The sequence below is a fragment of the Aulonocara sp. 'chitande type north' Nkhata Bay genome, linkage group LG6, assembly GCF_057382095.1.
Source record: "Aulonocara sp. 'chitande type north' Nkhata Bay isolate Kocher_YH1m ecotype deep benthic linkage group LG6, A_spYH_male_GT1.1, whole genome shotgun sequence".
Lineage (NCBI taxonomy): Eukaryota > Metazoa > Chordata > Actinopteri > Cichliformes > Cichlidae > Aulonocara > Aulonocara sp. 'chitande type north' Nkhata Bay.
This window is the reverse complement of record NC_141349.1, coordinates 2,916,244-2,937,678: the sequence shown is the minus strand read 5'-3', so window position 1 is coordinate 2,937,678 and position 21,435 is coordinate 2,916,244. Positions and strand designations below refer to the sequence as shown.

The 21,435-nt window shown below is 42.7% G+C and overlaps 1 protein-coding gene and 1 long non-coding RNA gene across 2 annotated transcripts in view; both read left to right on the top strand.

Moving 5' to 3' along the window:
- Nucleotides 1-21,435, top strand: part of LOC147326998 (uncharacterized) — a 291,452-nt gene that overhangs the window by 140,379 nt on the left and 129,638 nt on the right. The window lies entirely within an intron of this gene.
- Nucleotides 15,636-21,435, top strand: part of LOC147327000 (general transcription factor II-I repeat domain-containing protein 2A-like) — a 49,797-nt gene continuing 43,997 nt past the window's right edge. The window contains exon 1 of the mRNA XM_086297335.1: nt 15,636-15,942. Within this exon, the coding sequence (XP_086153461.1) occupies nt 15,636-15,942 (307 nt within the window). The remainder of the gene's footprint in view (nt 15,943-21,435) is intronic.

The following is a 21,435-nucleotide window of genomic DNA, read 5'->3' as shown; positions in this document are numbered from 1 at the left end:
TACCGACATGAATCCGATATAGTGTTTTTTAATCAATAAAACTGTTTTTTAAAATATTTTGCTGCATTTTTTATAAGTTCATAATCAATTTTTAGCAAAACTGATCAGATCTAACAAACTTAAACCTGCTCCATCCTCCCTGTTCTGGTATTTTAAAGAGTACTTAGCAGAAATATTAAACAACCTAACTAATATGGTTGCAAACTCCCAGCAAAAAAATAAATAAAAAATAGGGAATCACAATCCGCCTCATGATGCTTAATCGATTAGATCAACTTTAATTTAATGCATGATAAAAAAAAATGCACAGAAATCAATAATTTGTCTACAATAATGAAATAATGAAAGATGAAAGATTCAACATCTGTCTTCAACAGAACTGCAGACTGCCCAGATGGTACAGTCCCAAAGGAAAAAGTACTATAGCTTACTAGGGTATTAGACTTAATAGTTCCGATATACAATAATGGACTTCCATACTTTTTACATCACATTAAAACTTTGGTTTAAGATTCAGATAGCAAAACTTTGCTAGATCCGCCCCTTCACAGTTAGAAGCCGTCAGCTACGTAGAAAAAGATCCTGGTGTAGAAGAACAGTTTATCAAGGTTAAACGTGCTGCTGTTGTTCAGCCGCTGGTTTCTTTCTGGTGCAAAGTGGGCCAAAAACAAACAAGAGAGACGGACTCGCGACAGAAAAGCCGATCAGCTGATCAGTGATCAGTTTCATGATTGAAGTAGCAGCAGGAGAGGGAGAGAGAGAGAGAGAGTCCACCTGCCCATGTATCTTTGACCACTATGTAAGTGAGCCAGTGGGTGAGAGACTCACAGCCAAAAGGCCATTTGGCTCCACACACTGAATTCCCTCTTCATTAGCAGCTACATTACTTTAGATTAGACTAAAGTGGACATTTTACAGGCAATACTGACGCCTGTAATTAAAATTAATTTAAAAAGAAAGACACAAAGAGAAGTAATTACTCCAAGTGTTAAAGGTTTTCTCCCCAGCAACTTCTGTTATCGTTTTATTGCTCCATTCTTACCGAAGGAAATAAAAATGCAAAAGAGAGAATGGACTTAGTGGGGGGAGGAATTAAGAGCTAGCGGTCGCTCATTAATGACTTCACCTGATTATTGGGAATGGGAAGTCGCCTGCAAAGGTTGATTGGTTTACAATGAAATTTTTTAATTAGAGTGGATTTGCTCTGATTGAAATGAAATATAAATGGCTTCTTAAATAGCTTATCACAACCTCGGGGACTTGCCAAACTCCCTCGGCTGGCTGGAAAGTTTTTTTACGTTGGACGGGGAGGTTGAAATTCCCAAAAACACGATTTTCCAAAATTTGAAAATAGGAGCTGGTGCTGTGTTTCAGTGCTGATTCTTGATATTCCATCCAACGGTTTGGTACTCTGGGAGCTGTGTGTTGTTTTTCTTTGTCATGCTTTGAAAGAAAAGAAAGCAACTGAACCAATGTCCTCAAGGATCCAAGTTCAGTTTAAAATAAATATTCTACAGTTTATCAGCAACCAATTAATAATGCAGTACCTTCACACAAACAAACACAAGTGAGTCAAAGTGCATACTCTTTCATAGCAGGACAACAGCCTTGGAGCTCACTGTTAATGTCTAAGGACAATTAAGTATCGCACTTAGCCCTGGATTGGAATTCGACCATCTCTAGTTTTTCTATCATGCCAGCATTTCCACAGAGAAAACTGACTTGCAGCTCAGCTGGACAGTGTGGGCACATGCCAATATGGTTTAAGTGCTTTCCAACCATGGAAAACATTTGGAATCATGTGTAGTGGGGTTTGTTGCAGGATAGAGAATGTGTAAGCTGCACTGAAAATGAAAAACCAGAGTGAGTCTTTTAGTCTTTTTACTTACAGATACAACAAAAGAAAGATAAGAGACTCAAACCTTCGGCAGAGCCACTTATCAACCAGACGAGTGATATTAAATGGTTTAGTAAAAACTCAGCAATCACAGTTTTTGTTTGCTGAAGGAGACTTTTGTTTGTGGAATCAACATCATCATCAGACTCAAGCATTTGAAAAAGCTCAATTCAGTTGGTTGGCAGAGCAAGGAATGCACTTGGACCAGGACAATGCAGGGTGCGTTCATATTTGACATACATTTCAAAATAAAAAGTAAGGGGAAAAAGGCCTTTGTACGTGAAACTGAATTGACACTGTTTATTATTTTAAAAGAAAAAAATGTGGAACATTAAGGGAAATATTGGACAATTATATCAGATAAATATTTCTTTCAGTATCTTTTATTAGTTTGAGTGGTCTTGGTGGTTTGTGGGAGTTGCTCACAATAAGATTGGCTGCAGTTACAGGACACATACGTGCTATTGTAAGCCTTCCTGTGAGGTGACAGCTTTTACATTGTTCTGTGCAGAATAAATACAATACAAAATCTAAATGTATATTTTTATAAATATACATTTATAGGTATAAATATGACATTTCATCAGCATAAGCTTTCATTATTTGAGTTGCTGACTGTCCATGCTTCAGTCTATCTGGAGCCCAGAGCGTCCCTCCAGGATCAAAACAAGTATCCGTAAACATGTTTACACAGAAAATATCTTTACTATAAAAATGGCAACCATAAGCAGTATTCAGCATATTGAATGTCACCAACAAAGGTTTTCCTGTTCCTGTTATTCTAAAATAACGCCCAGTCACTGTGTTGGATCATAGCCTTTCTTATTTGCAGCAGGTGTATTACGGTAGAGAAGGCACTCCAACTTCATATTTGCATGCCGATTTTTACTTACATTTTCTTTTCTTATCAACAAAATAACTTTAAACACACACACACACACACAAAGCCCTTGTAAGCAGGTAGCTGGAGTTTGGGAGGCCTTCAGCTACAGACTATCATGAGGAAATTGTGCTTTAACGGCCCTCTGGGGCTCTTATTTGATCATTTTTATATTATTTCTTGAGCTTTAAAGCTTTTAATTTCTCTTTGCTTCTAATTTCAAAAAACAAACAGAAGACACAAGATTCCCAAAATTTCCTATTTTAATTAAAAACATGCACTGTGTTGACTACAAATTTACAGAAAATGAATATATTCCAAAATGATGTAATGGAGAATTACGTTTAGTTTTATGGCCCAATCATTTTTAGGAGACTTAATAATACAGTAATACAATAATACAGATAATAATTATCTGTATTTGTAAGTAAATAATTGCAGGTATAGGAAAAATGATTTTTGTATTTACTTGTGTCGCATTTTCAATTTTACAGCAGCAAAAGATCCTGCAAATACTTGAAATATGACATGCAAATTTGAAATACAATTTGACTTTTTGTAACTACAGCATCTGCATTGCTCAGTCGATAACTATGTCCTTAACTTCCTGAGTGTTTGTAACTGCAGTACTTTGTAGTCATTTTTTTTAATCTTCTTGTATGTTTGTTCACAGTCGATGAAAATTCATTGACATACGTCAGACGTTAAGTCTGTGCTTTTGTGAATTTTAGTAGACATGCTCACCCACCATTTAATACATAAGAGAGAATGATCTTCAAACAAAAATACACACATTAGAACTGGAACTGTACATTCATCCCTACACATACTAACCCTTTAGCCAATGATATAGCTCCATCTTTCATGAGGGGAACTTTTTTAAGTGGAAAATTGTAGATAAAAATCTGTTTAGTGCTGGTGCCAAACCTTAACCAACCAGCAGCATCCTCTGCACCACTGTTATGTACCACTACTGTACATACACTTTGTCTGTTTCATTTGCATGCGAGGGGATAGACCAGTTTGTCCCAAAAAACAAAGTTATCAAACCTTGCTGCCCAAAAGCTGCTACTCTCGCTGTATCTGCTAACACATACACACATGCACACAGAGAGTGACTGACTATGCAGCCTGTTCTGTGAAGATAAGCAGTTCACTTCTGTAGTCAGTGAAGTATAAATAAAAGCAGAAAGAGAGCACGAGGGAGAGATTGATATAAGCATGTATATTTACCCAGAGAGAATAAAGAGAGGGACTAACAAGGGAGAAAGAGGCAAAAGAAAAAGAGGAAGGTGCTTATGATGTTATCTATGAGTGAATATTTACCTCTCAGTGTGAAATAGTCACCCGTTGCCTCCGACTTTGACAGCACACATACAACTCACTTTCTGCCAGTAATACTCGAACGTGGGTGCAGCTGATTTCACACCCTTTCTACTTGATCAAAGTCCGAAACGATCGTGGTGAAATGTTTTGCGATCATTAATAAATGATGATGATTTTCTTTATCAGGAAGTGACCATCAAATATGAATATGGGGTCTTTGTAGATGAAGCCAAAGGTGAAAAGCAGCAGCTTAAACAACCATTTTTATTTCACATTACAGAGATGTCTGCGTTCAAGTGATAATGATCTGAGATCATTATTTTAATATTTAACTGGCATTCACTGGGTTATGCAGAAGTTGGATTTCTAGAAGTAATTTCCCTTGTTAAGTAGGTCATATGATTGGCTTGGCTGTGTGTTATAATAACAGTTAACCCTAACACAGTTTAAATGGAACTTCAAAATGATTGTGTGTGTGTGTGTGTGTGTGTGTGTGTGTGTGTATGAAGGTTTAATTTAATGTGCCAGTTGTGACTTTGCACGTTAAACTCCCAAACCTCTTCTATTAACGTTTTTTTATTTGTGAAGGTCAGATCGAAAACATCTCCTCTTGTGGGTGTGACATTGAAAAAAATGATTTTTTTAACTGGATGCCAGTTGGAAAGTTGCCCAAACAACTTACAGATTGTCTCTAACAAAGACAAGTATTTCTATTTTATGTTTCCTTTCTTAAGGAATGTCAGTAAAAATTGTAGATGCTTTTTTCTTTTACTATCACTGTCACAAATTGAAATATTATTTTGGAAAAACTGTTTAGTTCAGGAAAAGTTTCTCACCATAAACATTTGTTTTCCTAATAAAAGAAAACGTTAGATTTATCATATAGCGCAGACATACGTGTTTAGATGGTTTCCACTGGGTTTTTTGTAGATTATATCATTTGTGCATGTCATATCCTATCTGATAGTAACAGTAACACATTTCTCTAAGTTGGATGTTTTGTCAGTCGAACTTTGTGATAAGAGTAAAGTTTGCCTTATTTAAGGCAGGTCTGCTATTTTTGTACTTTATGTTAGTAAGTAAGTAAGAAAGACACATGTTTGGTGATATTTCCATTTTACCAGTGACAGCACGTTGTTGACATGGCAAAACCAGTGTGCTAACTACATGAATGGAACAATGTGAACACAGCAAAGTTGTCTTTGATGCTGGAATCAGCTTTAAAGGGTTGACATCTTTGTGGTTATATATCACCAAATCAACAGGTTCCAGAGCAGCCTATTTGTCTGTACTACAAAGGTGGTTCACTTGTCTGTGTGTTTCCCAGATTGAGCATTACTATTAAATAAATAGGTCATTAGATCATTATGAGAAGACGTTATACTTCATTCTAATCTGCCGCTATGTTTCTTTCTGCTGAAACATAGCGGCAGACCTGGCTACTACACACATCAAGAACCTGTCAATTATTAAATAATTAATTACAGTTCACCCATCCATCTGCTTATTATTATCAGGGTCACTAGGGGCTGGAGACTATCCCAGCTACCACAGGGTGAGAGGCAGGGTACACCCTGTTGCCAATCTGTCATAGGGCTAACAGAGAGACACAAAAAAACATTCACACCTATGGGCAATTTAGAATCACCAATTTACCTAACAGTCCATGTCCTAGGACTGTGGGGGAAAGCAGACTACCTGGAGAGAACCTACGCAAACACGGGGAGAACATGCAAACTCCACACCATGCCACCATGCTGTCTCATTAATTTAAAAACTCAGTTTGTTCATTTTAGTTTGATCTGCCACAAAGTGACTTCCACATCTGCTTCATTAGGGTGTGAGACAGAAAACTTTAATGTTTAAAATGATCCAGTGTAAATTTTAGAGCTCTAACCCATATCAGTCACCTTAGGAATAACAGCAGCACTGAGAGCACAGTCAGCATAAAATAATTAACTGGAATTAAAATGCTTATTTTACCTCTCTGTGCACTAAATCCCCAGATTAGAAAATTTGCTGCAGCGTTAAGTGTCCTTTTTACAACAGTCTTGCTTGTTTTATTTTTATGTTCTTTACAGATTTTTATTCACCATTTGACAAAAAGTCTGGAGTAGGTGGCACTCATAGGGATCGCTTTCTAACCCCAAACCTAACCCCAAATCTATCTATTGATTTTCTGAAGGAGTAATTACGTGAGAAGAAACCTTGATGATGCTTTCATATGCTAGATTGTATGTTACCAATGAATGTTTGCCCATTACTAACAATAACCCTGGGTTCCATGCTACAAATCAACTTTAGTACAAAAGTTGTGCAAAAGTCTCAAATCTGTGAGTCACCCGATATTACTTCATATTTTTCATCCAGCCAAACTTGACTTTATGGAGAGGATATAGCTGACGAGGTAGTGCCGGCCACTTACTAATCAGGAAAAAAGTGTCTTTCTACAGCTATCTGTACAGTGAAGGATCTGCCATGGTTTGGGGCTGGATTTGACCCAGTGATTTTGGGGATCTTGTCAAAACTGATGAAATTATGAACACGGAAAAATACTGTCATATTTTGATCCATCACAGAATACCATCTGTAAATCATCTGATTGGCAATGTCTTCATTTTTAAGCATGACAATAATCCCAAACACACTGGCAATCACTCAAAGCATACCTGGATGTGTTAGTAGCATTTAATCTTGTATAATCTAGAAGCGAAGGTGTTCTTCAGTATATCTTTGTTACTAGACATATATGATTTAAGGATTTCCAACAATAGCAACATGGAAGTAGAATATGCAAATATACCAAATATACAAACATAAAAGAACCAACTTCCTCATACTTAGCGCAGTATGCTTTAAATCCAATTATGCAACATAGCCGTTCTATCACTTGTCAGATTTCCCAAATTGTGTCACGGTAGACCTCTCCTGAATCTATCAAAGATTCCTGTCATTTATTCCAGTACAGCTGTTCACTTCAAAGCTCTGATTGCACTGTATCTCACGTTCCTCCCTCAAGGGTTGATGAATTCATTACATATAGGCTCCATCAGGATCAAAATACTACATTTAAAAGTGGCTGCATTAATTTTAGTTCAGTGGAATAAAATGTAGAAAACAAAACATGTCTGCAGTAGAGTGATCTTAACTTTTTTTCTGTCTATTGGTATTCAGGACAGTTGATGCCTCAAAATAGGGATCTGAGAGAGTGAGGCATCACTTATATGGACCTGAATTGCACATAACTTGTCAAGGCTAGGAGTGCGGGCAGGCAGAGATGAGGATCCAAACGCAGGACTCAGGAGACTGAATACAACTCAAAACCTCAGCTTTGTTGATGGTGACAAAACAAAAACCTAAACCAGAATAAGCTGAAACAGAATTATAATGATCAAAACAGGATAAGTAAAGAATCAGAATGCAAACCATAATACAATGGAATATAAGAAACTTAAATTGCTGGGTCAAAACCCAGAACCGTGACAGTACCCCCCATCTAAGGGCTGGCTCCCGACAGCCCTAAATAAAAACAGAAGGACAAAAACAAGATCACCAGACCAGGGCGGGTGGAGGGGGTCCAGGATGGGTGGACAGAAACAAAACAAAAGACAAGGAGCAGGATTCCAGACACACATGAAAACAGTTCAAAACAAAACAAAACTGGGTCTAACATGAGTCCATGAAAAGTTCAGGGGTTCAACCCGGAGGTCAACAGCACATGAGCCACATCCAAAACAGTTCAGGGGGCCGGCCGTGCGGACAGCAGCGGCGGAGGTGATGCAGGCGAAGCAAATCAGGAGGCCGGCCACACGGAAGGCGACAGAACAGTTCCGGAGGCCGACCACTAAGCCAGCGGCGGCAACGAAATCGTTCAGGAGGCCGCACTTGACGATAATGATGTCCAGCTAGGGGCCTCGAGAGCAGCCAGCGAAGGCGAGATGGTACAGGCCAAGATGGATCTGACAGTGGTGTAGCAACCGCGGGACCAGACGAGGCGGGAGTATACGAGGCGGGACCAGACGAGGAGGGGACCAGATGGGACCAGACGGCAGTGTGGCAGCTGTGGAACCAGATGGTGCAGGCCACTTGTGGAAGCTGCAGGTGGTGATGCAGCAGGCGACGGTGTGGAAGCTGCAGGTGGTGATGCAGGTGGTGGTTGAATGGGCTCCCCAGAGATGTCAGCGGACACGAGGATGTGCCGGCTTGGTCCTCTGAGATCCCCAGCTGACGAGGTGTGATGCTGGACAGGCTCCTCGGACCCACCAGGTGACGAAGCTTGATGCTGGCCAGGCACTCCGGACCCCCAGCTGACATGGCTTGATACTGCCCGGGCTCTCCGGAACCCCTAGCTGAAGTGGCTTTATGCTGGCCGGGCTCTCCAGAACCCCACAGCTGACTTGACACAATGCTGGCTGGCTTCTCCTGAACCCCCAGCTAACTTGACACAAGGCTGGCTGGGTTCTCCTGAACCCCCAGCTAACTTGACACAAGGCTAGCTGGGCTCTCCTGAAGATGACTGGATGGGACCCCGGGACTCTCCAGAGGAGGCAGGCGGCTGAACGGGCCCCTCGAACCCTCAAGCAGAGGCAGACGGTTTTAACAGTTCTTCTGAACTGCCAGCGGAGACAGACAGTGGCATGGGAGCCGCGGAGTACTGGATTGGCTCTCTAGAGCTTCCAGCAGGAGTTGATGCAGGACCAGAAGGTGTTGAGACCACTGGCTGAGGGTGTAGATGAGTGGCTGACTGGATGGGTGACAACACTTGAGCCTGAACTGGGGACGAAGCTAACGACTGAGCTACCAACAAAGCTACTGACTGCGCTATGGACTGCAATAAAGGTTGTAGTGAGGCTGGTTGTGATGGTGGCTGAATGGCTGACAGAACTGAAGCCTGAGCTACAGGTAGCGGGGCTGAAGCCTGAGCTACAGGTAGCGGGGCTGAAGCCTGAGCTACAGGTAGCGGGGCTGAAGACTGAGATACAGGTTGTGGCAGATTGTGGTGGAGTAATAGGTGGTGGAGTGGTAGACTGAGCTAATGGCAACTGAACAGGGGACGGAGCTAGCGGCAACTGAACAGGGGACTGAGTTAGCGGCAACTGAACAGAGGGCAACTGAAGTTGAGGTGAAAACGGTAGTGGAGTTGGCGACTGAGCTACAGGCCGGGTGGCTAACTGGGATACAGGCCGGGTGGCTAACTGGGCTACAGGTAGCGGGGACACTGGAAACAGGGCTAGTGGCTGCTAGCCGAGCTGGTGGCTGCTGGGCAGCTAACTGAGCTGGTGGCTGCTAGGCAGCTAGCAGAACTGAGGATGGCTGGGCTGTTGACTGAACTGAGGACTGAAGCCCACCAGGTTCTACTTTCTCCAGGGGTCCAGAGGTGGCAACAGTCACAAACTCAGCCTCTGGGGAAGCCCTGGGGAGAATCTCCATCTCTGTGTAGCCTGACTGGGCTGACAGGTTCACTAACTGTGCTGCAGGTCCCATGACAGCCACTTCAACCGAAGCCACAAGAAAGAGTGGAGGTGTGGTGGGGTGAAGATAGCGAGGATGCAGTTTCTTCCTTAAGGGAGGATCAAGCGATTTGGCAATAAATAATGATCGGAAAGGCCGCTGATGCCGAGAATACCAAGCGGTGAGAGCTTCCAGGAGGGCAGCTAAATTGTCCTTCCCCGGACCACCCATGCCAAATAATTGAAAGCTGAGCCTCGCTCTCAGATCAATTATTATTTGTTTTAATCCTTTTATGTCCATAAAACTGACAGTGGAGGTAGTGGACAACAAATAGCGATCAAAAAACACTACCTCCAGTTGCCTCTTTAAGCGATCCACAGAGTGAAGTTTGCGCCGGCAATAATCCTTCAGCTGCCCGAGATACTCCCCCTCTGAGGCAAAACCTTTGGCCATAGTGCCTGTGACGGGAGGAACAAACAGTTCATATACTTGTGTCTTTGTTTTGGGATCAAAAATAACACCTTTTTCCCCAACCCAATTTTCTAGCCAAGTGTTGTACAATCACGTCAGCAGGTGAAGTTTTCATCACTCACAAGAGGGTTGGATTAGGTAGTTAGTGCTTGAAATGTAGAAGTATCCTTTCTCCTTTCCATGTGTAGTATGACCAGGGCATGCCCCAACTGTCTCAGGTAGATCTAATGGCATCACCAACATTGTAATAACTTCCATTCTGGAAAATGCAGAGGATGAATGCAGAAACAAAGTCTTTCTCCTTTAAAGTAACTGAGAGAGTAACCCCAGCACCTTTGATACTGTATGATATCCACCTCTGATCTAAAACTTTGTTAATGTCCCTTATACATCACTGTGTTAATCAGGTTGATGGTCATCAGAAACAAAGCCAGACAAAATAAAGCATACAAGATAGGATATTTAAATCTCACTCCCACATGTTCGAGTCTCTCTATCATCCCCTGCCATATCTCTGTCATCCCCTTCATGAAGTCACTGGCTGGTATGGCAGGGCTGAATGACTGATTACAGTAGAGGACAGAGGTGGCTATTCATCATATCACCATCTCTTATATCCAGTCAACTCAGCAGTGCCCAATTTTACTTGCTTCCTTTCCTCTAAGTCTCAATATTAAATATCTCCAGCAGTAATACAGACCCAACACTGCAGAATGAATACCTTTATTTTGATATTTTAAGATAACTTAAAATAATGGTTCTAAAATGAATTCCATCTTCTTCTTTCTTTATTCTGTTTTGTAGTTTAATAGTTTAAGTAGAAGAAGAGTACAAAGTTACAGGCTGTCAATTTAAATCAAGAAAGGGACAAATGAATAAATACAATTCTGTGTCAGATAATGTTGATAGGACAAATCATCCCATCAAAAGAAAAAAAACCTAATGGGTTAACTGAAAAAGTTATGATTTTCAGTTGCAAGGAACAGGGTCCAACTATTTTAAAAAAAAATTGCATCATAAATAATATTATTAGGGAACTAGGCTTTATAGATCCATGGAGAGATTATACATATATATTGTAGGATAGAATTTAACCAAGTGACAATGGCACTGTTTAATGAACTGTGGATTTGAACAAAGATTGCCTTTTTAAAATACTGGTGACTAACAAATAATCCCCTAAATGATTAGGGATATAAGACAAAATGTAAAGGAATATTTTCAAAGAAATGACAGTGGAGAAGTATCACCATGAGTTGTATAGTAGGGTAGGAAAGCAGTTATAAGAAGGAAAATAATACAAGTATCAGACAGGATAGAATATTTGTTCTGAACAAAGAATGTTAGAAAAGAAAATTAAAGAATTGGAATTAAAGAAAAAAGAAAAAACTTTAGCTAATTCTGCATTACTTCAATTGAAAAAGGCAGATAGAAACTGGACTGCACCAATGAAGCAGAAGCAGCCTTACATTTAACAAAATACAGATTTAGGATAGGAACTCGTCCCTGACTCAGAGCACTCCACCTTTTTCTTTTTGAGGACCATGGCCTTAGTTTTGGAGGTGCTGATTCTCACTCCTGCTTCTTCACACTCCGCTCTGAACCACTCTAGTGCAAGCCTGAACCATCACCTGATGAACCCAGTGGAACCACATCATCTGTGAAAAGTGGAGATGAGATTCTGAGACCACCCAAGTGGAAACTTTCCCGCACCCTGGCTAAGCATAAAAATTCTGTCCAAAAAAAATTCTGTACAGAATTGGTGACAAAAGGCAGACCTGGTGGAGTCCAACACCCATCAGAAATTAGTCAGACTTATTGCTGGCTATGTAGACGAAGTTCTTCCTTCTGATTAGCATATAGTCTCAGGCTGCTGGACTTGGAGTGAGACCATCCATGCTATCAGGAGCTTCCTCGTCTTAATGTTAGTGGCTTCTATCTCCTCCTTTGGTCCGCTTATTATTCCAGCAGGGTACCTGATCACAGGTCAAGAGTGATCAGGTGTTGATAGCCTGGATCTTGTTCTTCCCATTCACCGTTGCCATTTCCATTCTTCAGGACTTGCCTGACCCTCTGCAGTACTTGGTGGTTGCAGCTTACCTAGTGGCTTCTTCGTGATTCCCATTTGCCTGTGGGATTCCCAGGTGTGAATCAGTGAATCAATGCCCTTGTTCACTCTTGGCATATAGCTTGATGTCATCCATGTAGAGGAGGTAGCTGATGATTCCGTAGTCGGTATCCGTACCTACGCTTGTCAGTGATCTCACTGACGGGGTTTAGGCCTATGCAGAACAGCAGTGATAACAGAGCATCTCTATGGTAGATGGCGACCTGTGCTATTGGCTTGAAGTTGGCCTCTAGTGTTTTGATGCATGCTCAATAATCCAGGTAAGTAAATCCCCAAAAGTTGATTCTGTTCATCTGGACATTTTCAGTGGGAGAAACGTTTCGTCATTCATCAAAGTGACTTCTTCAGTGTCAGCAGACTGCAGGTTTCCCCAATGACGTCAACGTGTTTACGGAAGCGGTTGTGGGATTCATCGGGAAACTAGCGGATGATACCGTGGAGACAAAGACTATCACAACGTTTCCCAACCAGAAGCCGTGGGTGGATAAAACCATCCGTGACGCTCTGAGATCCCGCACCGCTGCCTACAACACGGGACTCATGACGGGGGACATGGACCCGTACAAAGCCGCGTCATATAACGTGCGGAGGGCGGTGAAAGAGGCGAAGCAGCGCTACGGGAGGAAACTAGAGTCACAACTCCAACAGAGTGACTCTAGGAGCCTGTGGCGGGGACTAAGGACAATAACGGACTATAAAGCACCAACAACCGGTATGACGAACGCGGCCGTGACTCTGGCAGACGAGCTGAACACTTTCTATGCTCGCTTCGAGGCTGCAGCTAAGGACTCCAACAATGCTAGTGCTAGCGGCGCTAACGACTGCAGACAGGAAGATACTGCCAGCACCGGAAACGTGCTCGTCATCTCCGAGCATGAAGTAAGGAGAGCCTTCAAGAGAGTGAACACCAGGAAAGCAGCAGGACCAGACGGCATCCCAGGTCGTATCCTAAGAGACTGCGCATACCAGCTAGCTCCTGTGTTCACTGAGATATTCAACATCTCTTTATCTCAGTCGGTGATCCCCACATGCTTCAAAGAGTCCATCATTGTTCCTGTCCCGAAGAAACCCCACCCTACTTCTCTCAATGACTATCGCCCTGTAGCCCTCACCTCAGTAGTGATGAAGTGCTTTGAACGCCTGGTCAGAGACTTCATCATTTCTTCACTACCAGACACACTGGACCCACTACAGTTCGCTTACCGTCCAAATCGTTCCACAGACGATGCCATCTCTCATCTCCTCCACACATCACTCACTCACTTGGACACTAGAAGGGGGAATTATGTTAAAATGCTCTTCATAGACTACAGCTCTGCATTTAACACCATAATTCCCTCCACACTCACCACCAAGCTGGAGCATCTGGGACTCAGCTCATCTATGTGTCAGTGGATCTCCAACTTCCTAACTGGCAGACCACAGGCAGTAAGGATGGGCGGACATGTCTCAGCCTCCACCACTCTCAGCACTGGAGCCCCCCAGGGGTGTGTTCTGAGCCCCCTGCTGTACTCTTTGTACACATATGACTGTGTGGCCACTACCAGCTCCACCACCATCATCAAGTTTGCTGACGACACCGTCGTGGTGGGCCTGATCTCTGATAACAACGAGACGGCCTACCTGAAGGAGATTAGGAATCTGGAGAACTGGTGCCAGAGGAACAACCTCCTTCTAAACGTCAGTAAGACAAAGGAGCTGATAGTGGACTTCAGCACTAAGCAGGAGAGGAACTACCAGACCCCCGTCATCAACGAGTGCCCAGTGGAGAGAGTGGACAGCTTCAAATACCTCGGAGTTCACATCACGCAGGACCTGTCATGGTCCTGTCACATCAACACCGTGGTGAAAAAGGCCCGTCAGCGTCTCTACCACCTCAGACGCTTGAGAGACTTCCAACTGCCCTCCAAGGTGCTCAGGAACTTTTACTCGTGCACCATAGAGAGCATCCTGGCGGGAAACATCTTAACCTGGTTCGGGAACAGCACCATGCAGGACAGACGAGCTCTACAGAGGGTTGTGCGGTCAGCTGAGCGCACCATCCGCTCCGAGCTCCCTGACCTGCACTCAATCTACAGCAGGCGGTGCTGGACCAAGGCCAGGAAGATCGTGAAGGACCTCAGCCATCCCAACAACAGACTGTTCTCTCTGTTGAGGTCAGGAAAGCGATTCCGCTCCCTGAAGACCAACACAGAGAGACTGAGGAGGAGCTTCTTCCCGCAGGCGATACGGTCTCTCAATCACACCACCACACAGTACTGACCCACACATATGGTTCTTACACACACACTGGACTTTCTGGACTTTGTTTTTGCACAACACTGGTCACTATATTCTTCATTTCCGGTTAATACTTGTACAGCTGCTGTTATTGTGTATATATTTATTTATATTTAGATTTCTTCATACATTCTTATATAGTTCTATATTGTGTATTGTGTATTTTGTTGTACAGTTATTTTATTTTCAACTTTAATTTATATATTTTATCTTATTCTTCCCAGTTAAATTTACCCTTCATTCTAATTTGTGTTGTACAGTTATTTCATTTTTAACCTTAATTTATATTTTATTCCTTCCTAGTTAAATTTACCCTTTTTAATTTTTCATATTTATTTCCTATCTTATTCATAGCCTTTCCTTTTTTGTTCTCTTTAGGTCACGAGCAGTTGTCCAAGCATTTCACTACATATCGTACTGTGTATGACTGTGTACGTGACAAATAAAATTTGAATTTGAATAAAATTTGAATTTGCATAATGACTGAAACTAGCACCACTGATGGAACAATAGGCTGGGAGGTCAGTTCCTTCACAATTCTTCATAATTATGCAAATTCTCATGACCATTGATCAACAACCGCTGATCAATGGCCATGAATACCATTCACAGAGAATTAGGGAATGGCTGCAACCACAGCATGTCCAGGATGTGTATATCCTCATCCTTGAAAGAGTGTCCACTGGCCTGTAGGTGTGAATAGAATAGTCCTGGCCTGACGAGGTAGCTCTTCTGTGTGGTGCAATCCGCTTCGCCAGAGGTTGTTTGGTTTCCCCGATGTATAAATCCTGGAAATCCTCATGGCAAATTTGCGTAACTTTTTCACAGGTCGTCCGCTCGTTTATCCTCCAGCTTTTGTTGTGCAAACCACCCATTATCCTTGAGACCTGGCACATTTGCATTTGCTCACTCAGAGTTGCTCAGATCCAAGTCAGGCCAAACCTCTGTGTTACAACTTTCAGAAATGCCTGCCGTACCTATACAAAATATCCCACACGTTGACTGACCTGCAAATATAAAAGACACACATTCACAGCTTCCTTGACTCTCAGCACAGATCTTCCATTGTTCCACTGTTCCATTGCGACTGTGTATGTGAGGAAGTGGCATTGCTTGACTACAGCACAGTGCTGTGCATAAAAGCAGACCGACCCAGGCGGGAGAATGATTTCTTGTTTGCATTTCTGAGAACGCACATCAGGATGGCCTCCGTATCACTGCCACGCAGGAAGAACCTCTCCGCGCAACAGGCTTTGGCCTTGCTTCAGGAAATGGACGAAGCAGATTCTGATGGAGGAGAGGTTTCATTTGTCCAGCAGGCCACTGATACCGCCTCAGAAGAATCTGAAAAGGAGACGGAACAAGAGCCCAACATGCCTCCACGGAAGAGGCCCCGTGGTACTGGGAAGCCCAGCCAGAGCCACACGGCAAAAGACGGCACTGTGTGGGTTGAGGGGGACATTGGATTGCCCAGTGCTCGTGCTTCCCTGCGCAAGCTGGACCCACAGAGTCTGCTAAGGTTTGTCACTGCCATAGTAGATATGATATTTATATAAACCCATTTAGAGTGAGGTTTATGTAAATTTACCACAGAGACGCTGTGTTTAGAAAAAACACATCAGTTACTCATGTCATGGGTAGCATAGAGCACAAATACAAATGCTACAATGTATCACTAACTGCTGCACCTGTAAGACAAATCAAAGAAAGAGAATTTATAAAGAGTATAATACAACTATAAACAACTATTTAAAAACATCTAGGATAATATTGTTAATGATCCAGCCTTTATAGATCCATGGAGAGGTGATAAGGGAAAGAGTTGACTATAAATATACTCAGGGATGGGGACAGTAGGACTGTGCGAGTGAGTGCAGGATGACAGACTGGTACTGAGGGGCCAGGCCATTGAGTAATTTGTAAGAAGAAGGATCTTGTAAGTTTGTGTGACTTGACCAGGAGCATGTGGAGATTCATGAGGGTGGGGGTGATATGTTACCAGAGATTAGTCCATGTTAGAAGCCTGGCAGTTGAGTTCTCGACATACTGGAGCCTGACTAGGGTTTTGGTGGAAATCCCAAACAGAACCACATTGCAATACCGTATTTTCACGACCATAAGGCGCACTGTGCTAAAAGGCGCAGTCTCAGTTATGTGTGCCCTTACTGTATTTAACACACACATAAGGCGCACTGGACCATAGGGCGCATACAAGTACCGCATGCGTATTTAAAAATAAAGCGGGAGCAAACCTGAATTCGGTACCTTACTCACATTTCTATTGCCGGTAATCGTCATCATCAACAACACACAAGCATACAAGTGTGCATATTTAAAAATAAAGCAGGAGCAAAACTGAGTTTGGTACTCACATTTTTATTACCAATAATCGTCATCATCAACAACACACAAGCATACAAGTGTGCGTATTTAAAAATAAAGCAGGAGCAAAACAAAGTTTGGTACTCACATTTTTATCATCAATCAAACCCATCGAAGTCCTCATCCTCTGTGTCTGAATTGAACAGCTGCGCTAAATCTCCATCAAACATGCCAGGTTCACTGTCTTCACTGTCAGAGTCACTTTCCGTGCCGTGCGGCTCCTCGGAAATGATGCCGGCTTTTGCGAAAGCTCGAACAATAGTGCCAGCAGACATGTTAGCCCAAGCATCTACAATCCATTCGCAAATTGTGGCGTAACTCGCCCGGCGCTGCCTTCCACTCTTAGTGAAACTGCGTGGAAAAAACCACCTGGTCTCCTTACATACACCTCCCTCAGCCAGTCTTTCATCATTTCCTCATCCATCCAGCCCTTTTCATTTGCCTTAATGATGATTCCTGCTGGAAACTTCTCTTTAGGCAAAGTCTTTCGCTTAAAAATCACCATAGGCGGCAGTTTCTGTCCATTAGCATGGCAGCCAAGCACAACAGTAAAAGAAGACTTTTCATACCCCGTTGTGCGTATCGCTACCGTGCTGGTCCCCTTCTTCTCCACAGTGTGACTCACCGGGATGTCAAAAGTGAGCGGGACCTCGTCCATGTTTGTGATGTGGCTGGGCTGGATGTTTTTGTCGCCGATGTGTTTGCTGCAGTAGGAGCGGAAGATGGCCAGCTTTTCCTTATAATCCGCTGGAAGTTGCTGCGCTACCGTAGTCCTGGTCCGGATGGAAAAATGGCACCGTTTCATAAAACGAAAGCACCAAGATGGACCTCCTTGGAAATGTTCAATGTTCATCTCTTCAGCTAGTGAAACTGCTTTTAGCCGAATGGTGACCGTCGAAACGCTTCTCCCGCTCGCTCTTTGCTCGATGATCCACCGCTCGAGTCTTTCCTCCAACTCGAGCCACCTCGCCTTATGTCCACGGAAACTCAGCTGCGTTTTCTTGACCTGCCGGAGCTTGTTTTCCAGCTTCCTCCATTTGCGAACCATCGATTCGTTAATCTTAAATTCTCTCGCCGCTGCTCGATTTCCATGTTCCTCCGCGTAGCTGATGGCCTTCAGTTTAAACTGTGCTTCGTAAGCGTGTCTCTTTGCCATTTTCAGGGTTGTTAAAACAACGATGTCCTGCATAATGCACATACCTGTTCTTTTATACAGGTATGTGCGATTGTCCCGGTATATACGATCAACGCCCACACTTCACCCTTTAACGTTCTCATGGTGTTCTCTACTACGTCCTCCTTACAACACATAGGGCGCACCGCGCTATAGGGCGCGCCGCACTTTTTGAAGAAAATCTAAGACTTTTAAGTGCGCCTTATGGTCGTGAAAATACGGTAATCCATTTGGGTGGTGACAAAGGCAAAGCTCTCTGCAACTGAGTCAGTGAATGACTGCCAAAGTTGAGAGATGTTCATTAGGTAGAAAAAAGTTGTTTTGGTGACAGATTTAACATGCATATGTAATGAAAGTGTGGAGCCCAAAACATCACCCAGACTGCAAACTTTGGAAGAAGATGGGACACACCTTCTCATGTAATAATGTTTCTTTATTTTCACTACTTCCTACATTGTATATACATACTGAAGACATCAAAACACGAAGCAAGATATATGACCATTTGCTTTGTTAACAATGCTGCAAACCCTTGGCCTTCTCTTAATGAGTTTCATGATGTAGTCACCTGAAATGGTTTTCACTTCACAGGTGTGTTGTGTCAGGGAATTTCACTTGTGGAATTTCTTACCTTCTTAATGGGGTTGGGACCATCAGTTGTCTTGTGCAGAAGTCAGGTCGGTACACAGCTGATAGCCCTATTTGACAATTGTTAGAATTCATATTATTTATTATTACTTTAAGAACTGAAGGTTGTCATGGTCTGGATAACTGCTAAAACTTTGAATCCCAGAATTGACTGCTGAGAGTCTAACCAGTAGTGGACCTGTGCTTTTCACAGATAAGAGCAGGTTCACCCACATGTGTCAGATGGCAAAGTGTCTGGAAAAGACATTTATGCTGCCTGTAATATCTTTCACCATGACCAGTATTGTCGTGAGTCAACAATACCTGGCTGGGCGATGTCTGGGAGGAGATGCCTCAGGACACATGCCCCGATGTTGTCAGGCATGCAAAGAAGCACATGCGGCCATCCAAATTACAGAGTACCATTGTTGCAATGAAAACTGCAGCGAAATTCACTTTTTTTTTCTCCTGTCCCGTTTGGTTCTTTTGCCATCAGAATTATTATCTAAAGGCAAAGAAAGATGCCCAACGGATTTACTTTACCAAATTAACCATCCCGGCTTTGCCATATTGGTCTATTTGATTCACCTTTGCTTTTATTGTTCATTTTATTTTATTTTTGCTTGCTACACATGGGACAGACATGACTGGGGGAAAGAAAAAGGAGAAAGAAAGAGAGAAAGAAAAACAACGGTGAAGAAGAACGGTGATAAAGGGGAAAAAACCCAAAAACCAACAAAACAGACAAAAAATACATATTTCAATCACCTGGATCACCTGTTGAGAAAGAAAAAAGAGAAAACAAGCAAAAAAAGAGAGCAATATAATAAACAACATCATCACGATGATCTATGTGAATATAACAGTGAATACTAAATATTAAACATTACTGTGCCGCACGTTGGATCGACAGCGCACAGTGTGCTTTGAGGTAGGAGCCAAAAAGGGTGTAGTTTGTGAGCACCCGTGTGTACACCTGTGAGCATGAGCGCACTTGTATTCAAACGGTTCCCTCATGTAATGATCTGGTAGAGGGTGTGGGGGGGCCATAGCCCCGTCCTCCAGGGCATGAAGGAGGTATGGAGGAGATCCAGGCTCCAGACATCCAGAGTCCCTCAGAACACAAGTGGCAACCATGCCACTCTCCCGGAAAGAGCTGAGGAGAGCCCCAGATGAGGGGTCACTGCAGAATGCAGCAAAATTCACTACCATGCCAACCTAGAACCAAACTAAAACGCAAAGAGCAAATGAGTCCAGTACACCAGGACAAATAACTCAGGTGGTCTAACTGGCTGCGGGCCAAGGCTGTAGTGGAAACTATGCAGTTTAAGGGCAACACCGTGACGCCGGTGACAGAAACTAAGCTGTTCTGGGGCCTGATTGGGGGACCAATGAACGCAGATCTTGGCTGGAGGCCTAAAATAGAAAACTATAAACTTTCAAGAACTCAGAAAACACTGAGTTAGTGACAAGGGAACATGACACTAAATGTTGTTTGTAACAAAGAAATGGCAGAAGTTATCGAATTACTGTTGGTAGTAATGCAGCCAATTCTATAGGCAGGAAGGAGTGTGGAGAGGTAAAGACTTCCAAGAACAGTTCAGCAAATGAGAGAGGGGTATGATCTAACTTGGGGGCGGGGGGCTAAATAAACTGATAAAGGTAATCAGGTGACAAGTGGTTCGAGCATGTCTTTAATTATTGTAAGATGATGTTAGAGTACTTGCAGACGCTCACTGACCTATCTCTGTGATTTTGGGAACCTCTCCTGATGAGCTGGGATTGACATCAGGTGTGATGGTTGATGAGATTCAGCTGTAAGCAAATTGTCTTCCTTGTCTGATTCCTTTCTAGATTTTGGGTTTATGATCTAGTCTTAAGTATGTGTAATGCTTTTAATTTACTGTTCAGTAAAAGACAAGACATTGTATCCACAAACTGATATTTGAATAAATACTTACTTTTAAATTAAGACTTAATACAAAAGGGTACAAAAAATGTTTAAGTGTGAAATTTTACAAAAATCAATTTTGAGATTTACAACGATTAAACCTTTATTTTAGTAGTCCATTTAAACTAAGCCAAACAATGGCCAGTTTTGCTACAGGCAACCACTTTTCAAGGTATCTCTTGTCATTGTGCATACATCTTGGAACAACACTTGATCATTATTTGGGTAGTTCCTCTAAAACTTTGTCCGGGTTACCTTTTTTATTTCAATAGTCTTTATATACAGTTTTATAATAGGAGATAAAAACTCCATATATAGGAGTCTAAGGAGCTTGAAAAGAAAAGTGTCTGGACTTCTTTAAGTTGCTTACAGATGTTTCACCTCTCACCCTCAACGGGACAAGACTCGGCTGTCCATCTACACTTAAAGGACAAAGGTGACTCTTTCGAGGATATTCACATTTTGGACAGAGAAGACAGATGGTTTGAAAGAGGAGTGAAAGAAGCCATCTATGTCCACTGTGAACGACTATCTTTGAACATAGGCGGTGGTTTACGACACCAACTGTCTGCCATTTATAATCCAGTTTTGAGTTCCCTTCCCAGATGCCTTAACGCCCACTCACATCCTGGGCCATCTGACCTCAGGAAATCACTTGATAGAGTGGGGCCAGGTTTCACAATGACCTCATCCGAAACCTTGGCTGATTGTGACCTACACCCGTTTTCACACCTTGGCTTGTGTGATTAGGTAGAGGATCAACAGCGGGTCCATGTCTCTCTTGGAGGACACTCCCACAGAGCTTAAATCTTGGACTCCCCACCATTTCACTTTAGAACTGTAGAAGCTTCTCAAATGAGAGGTGAAA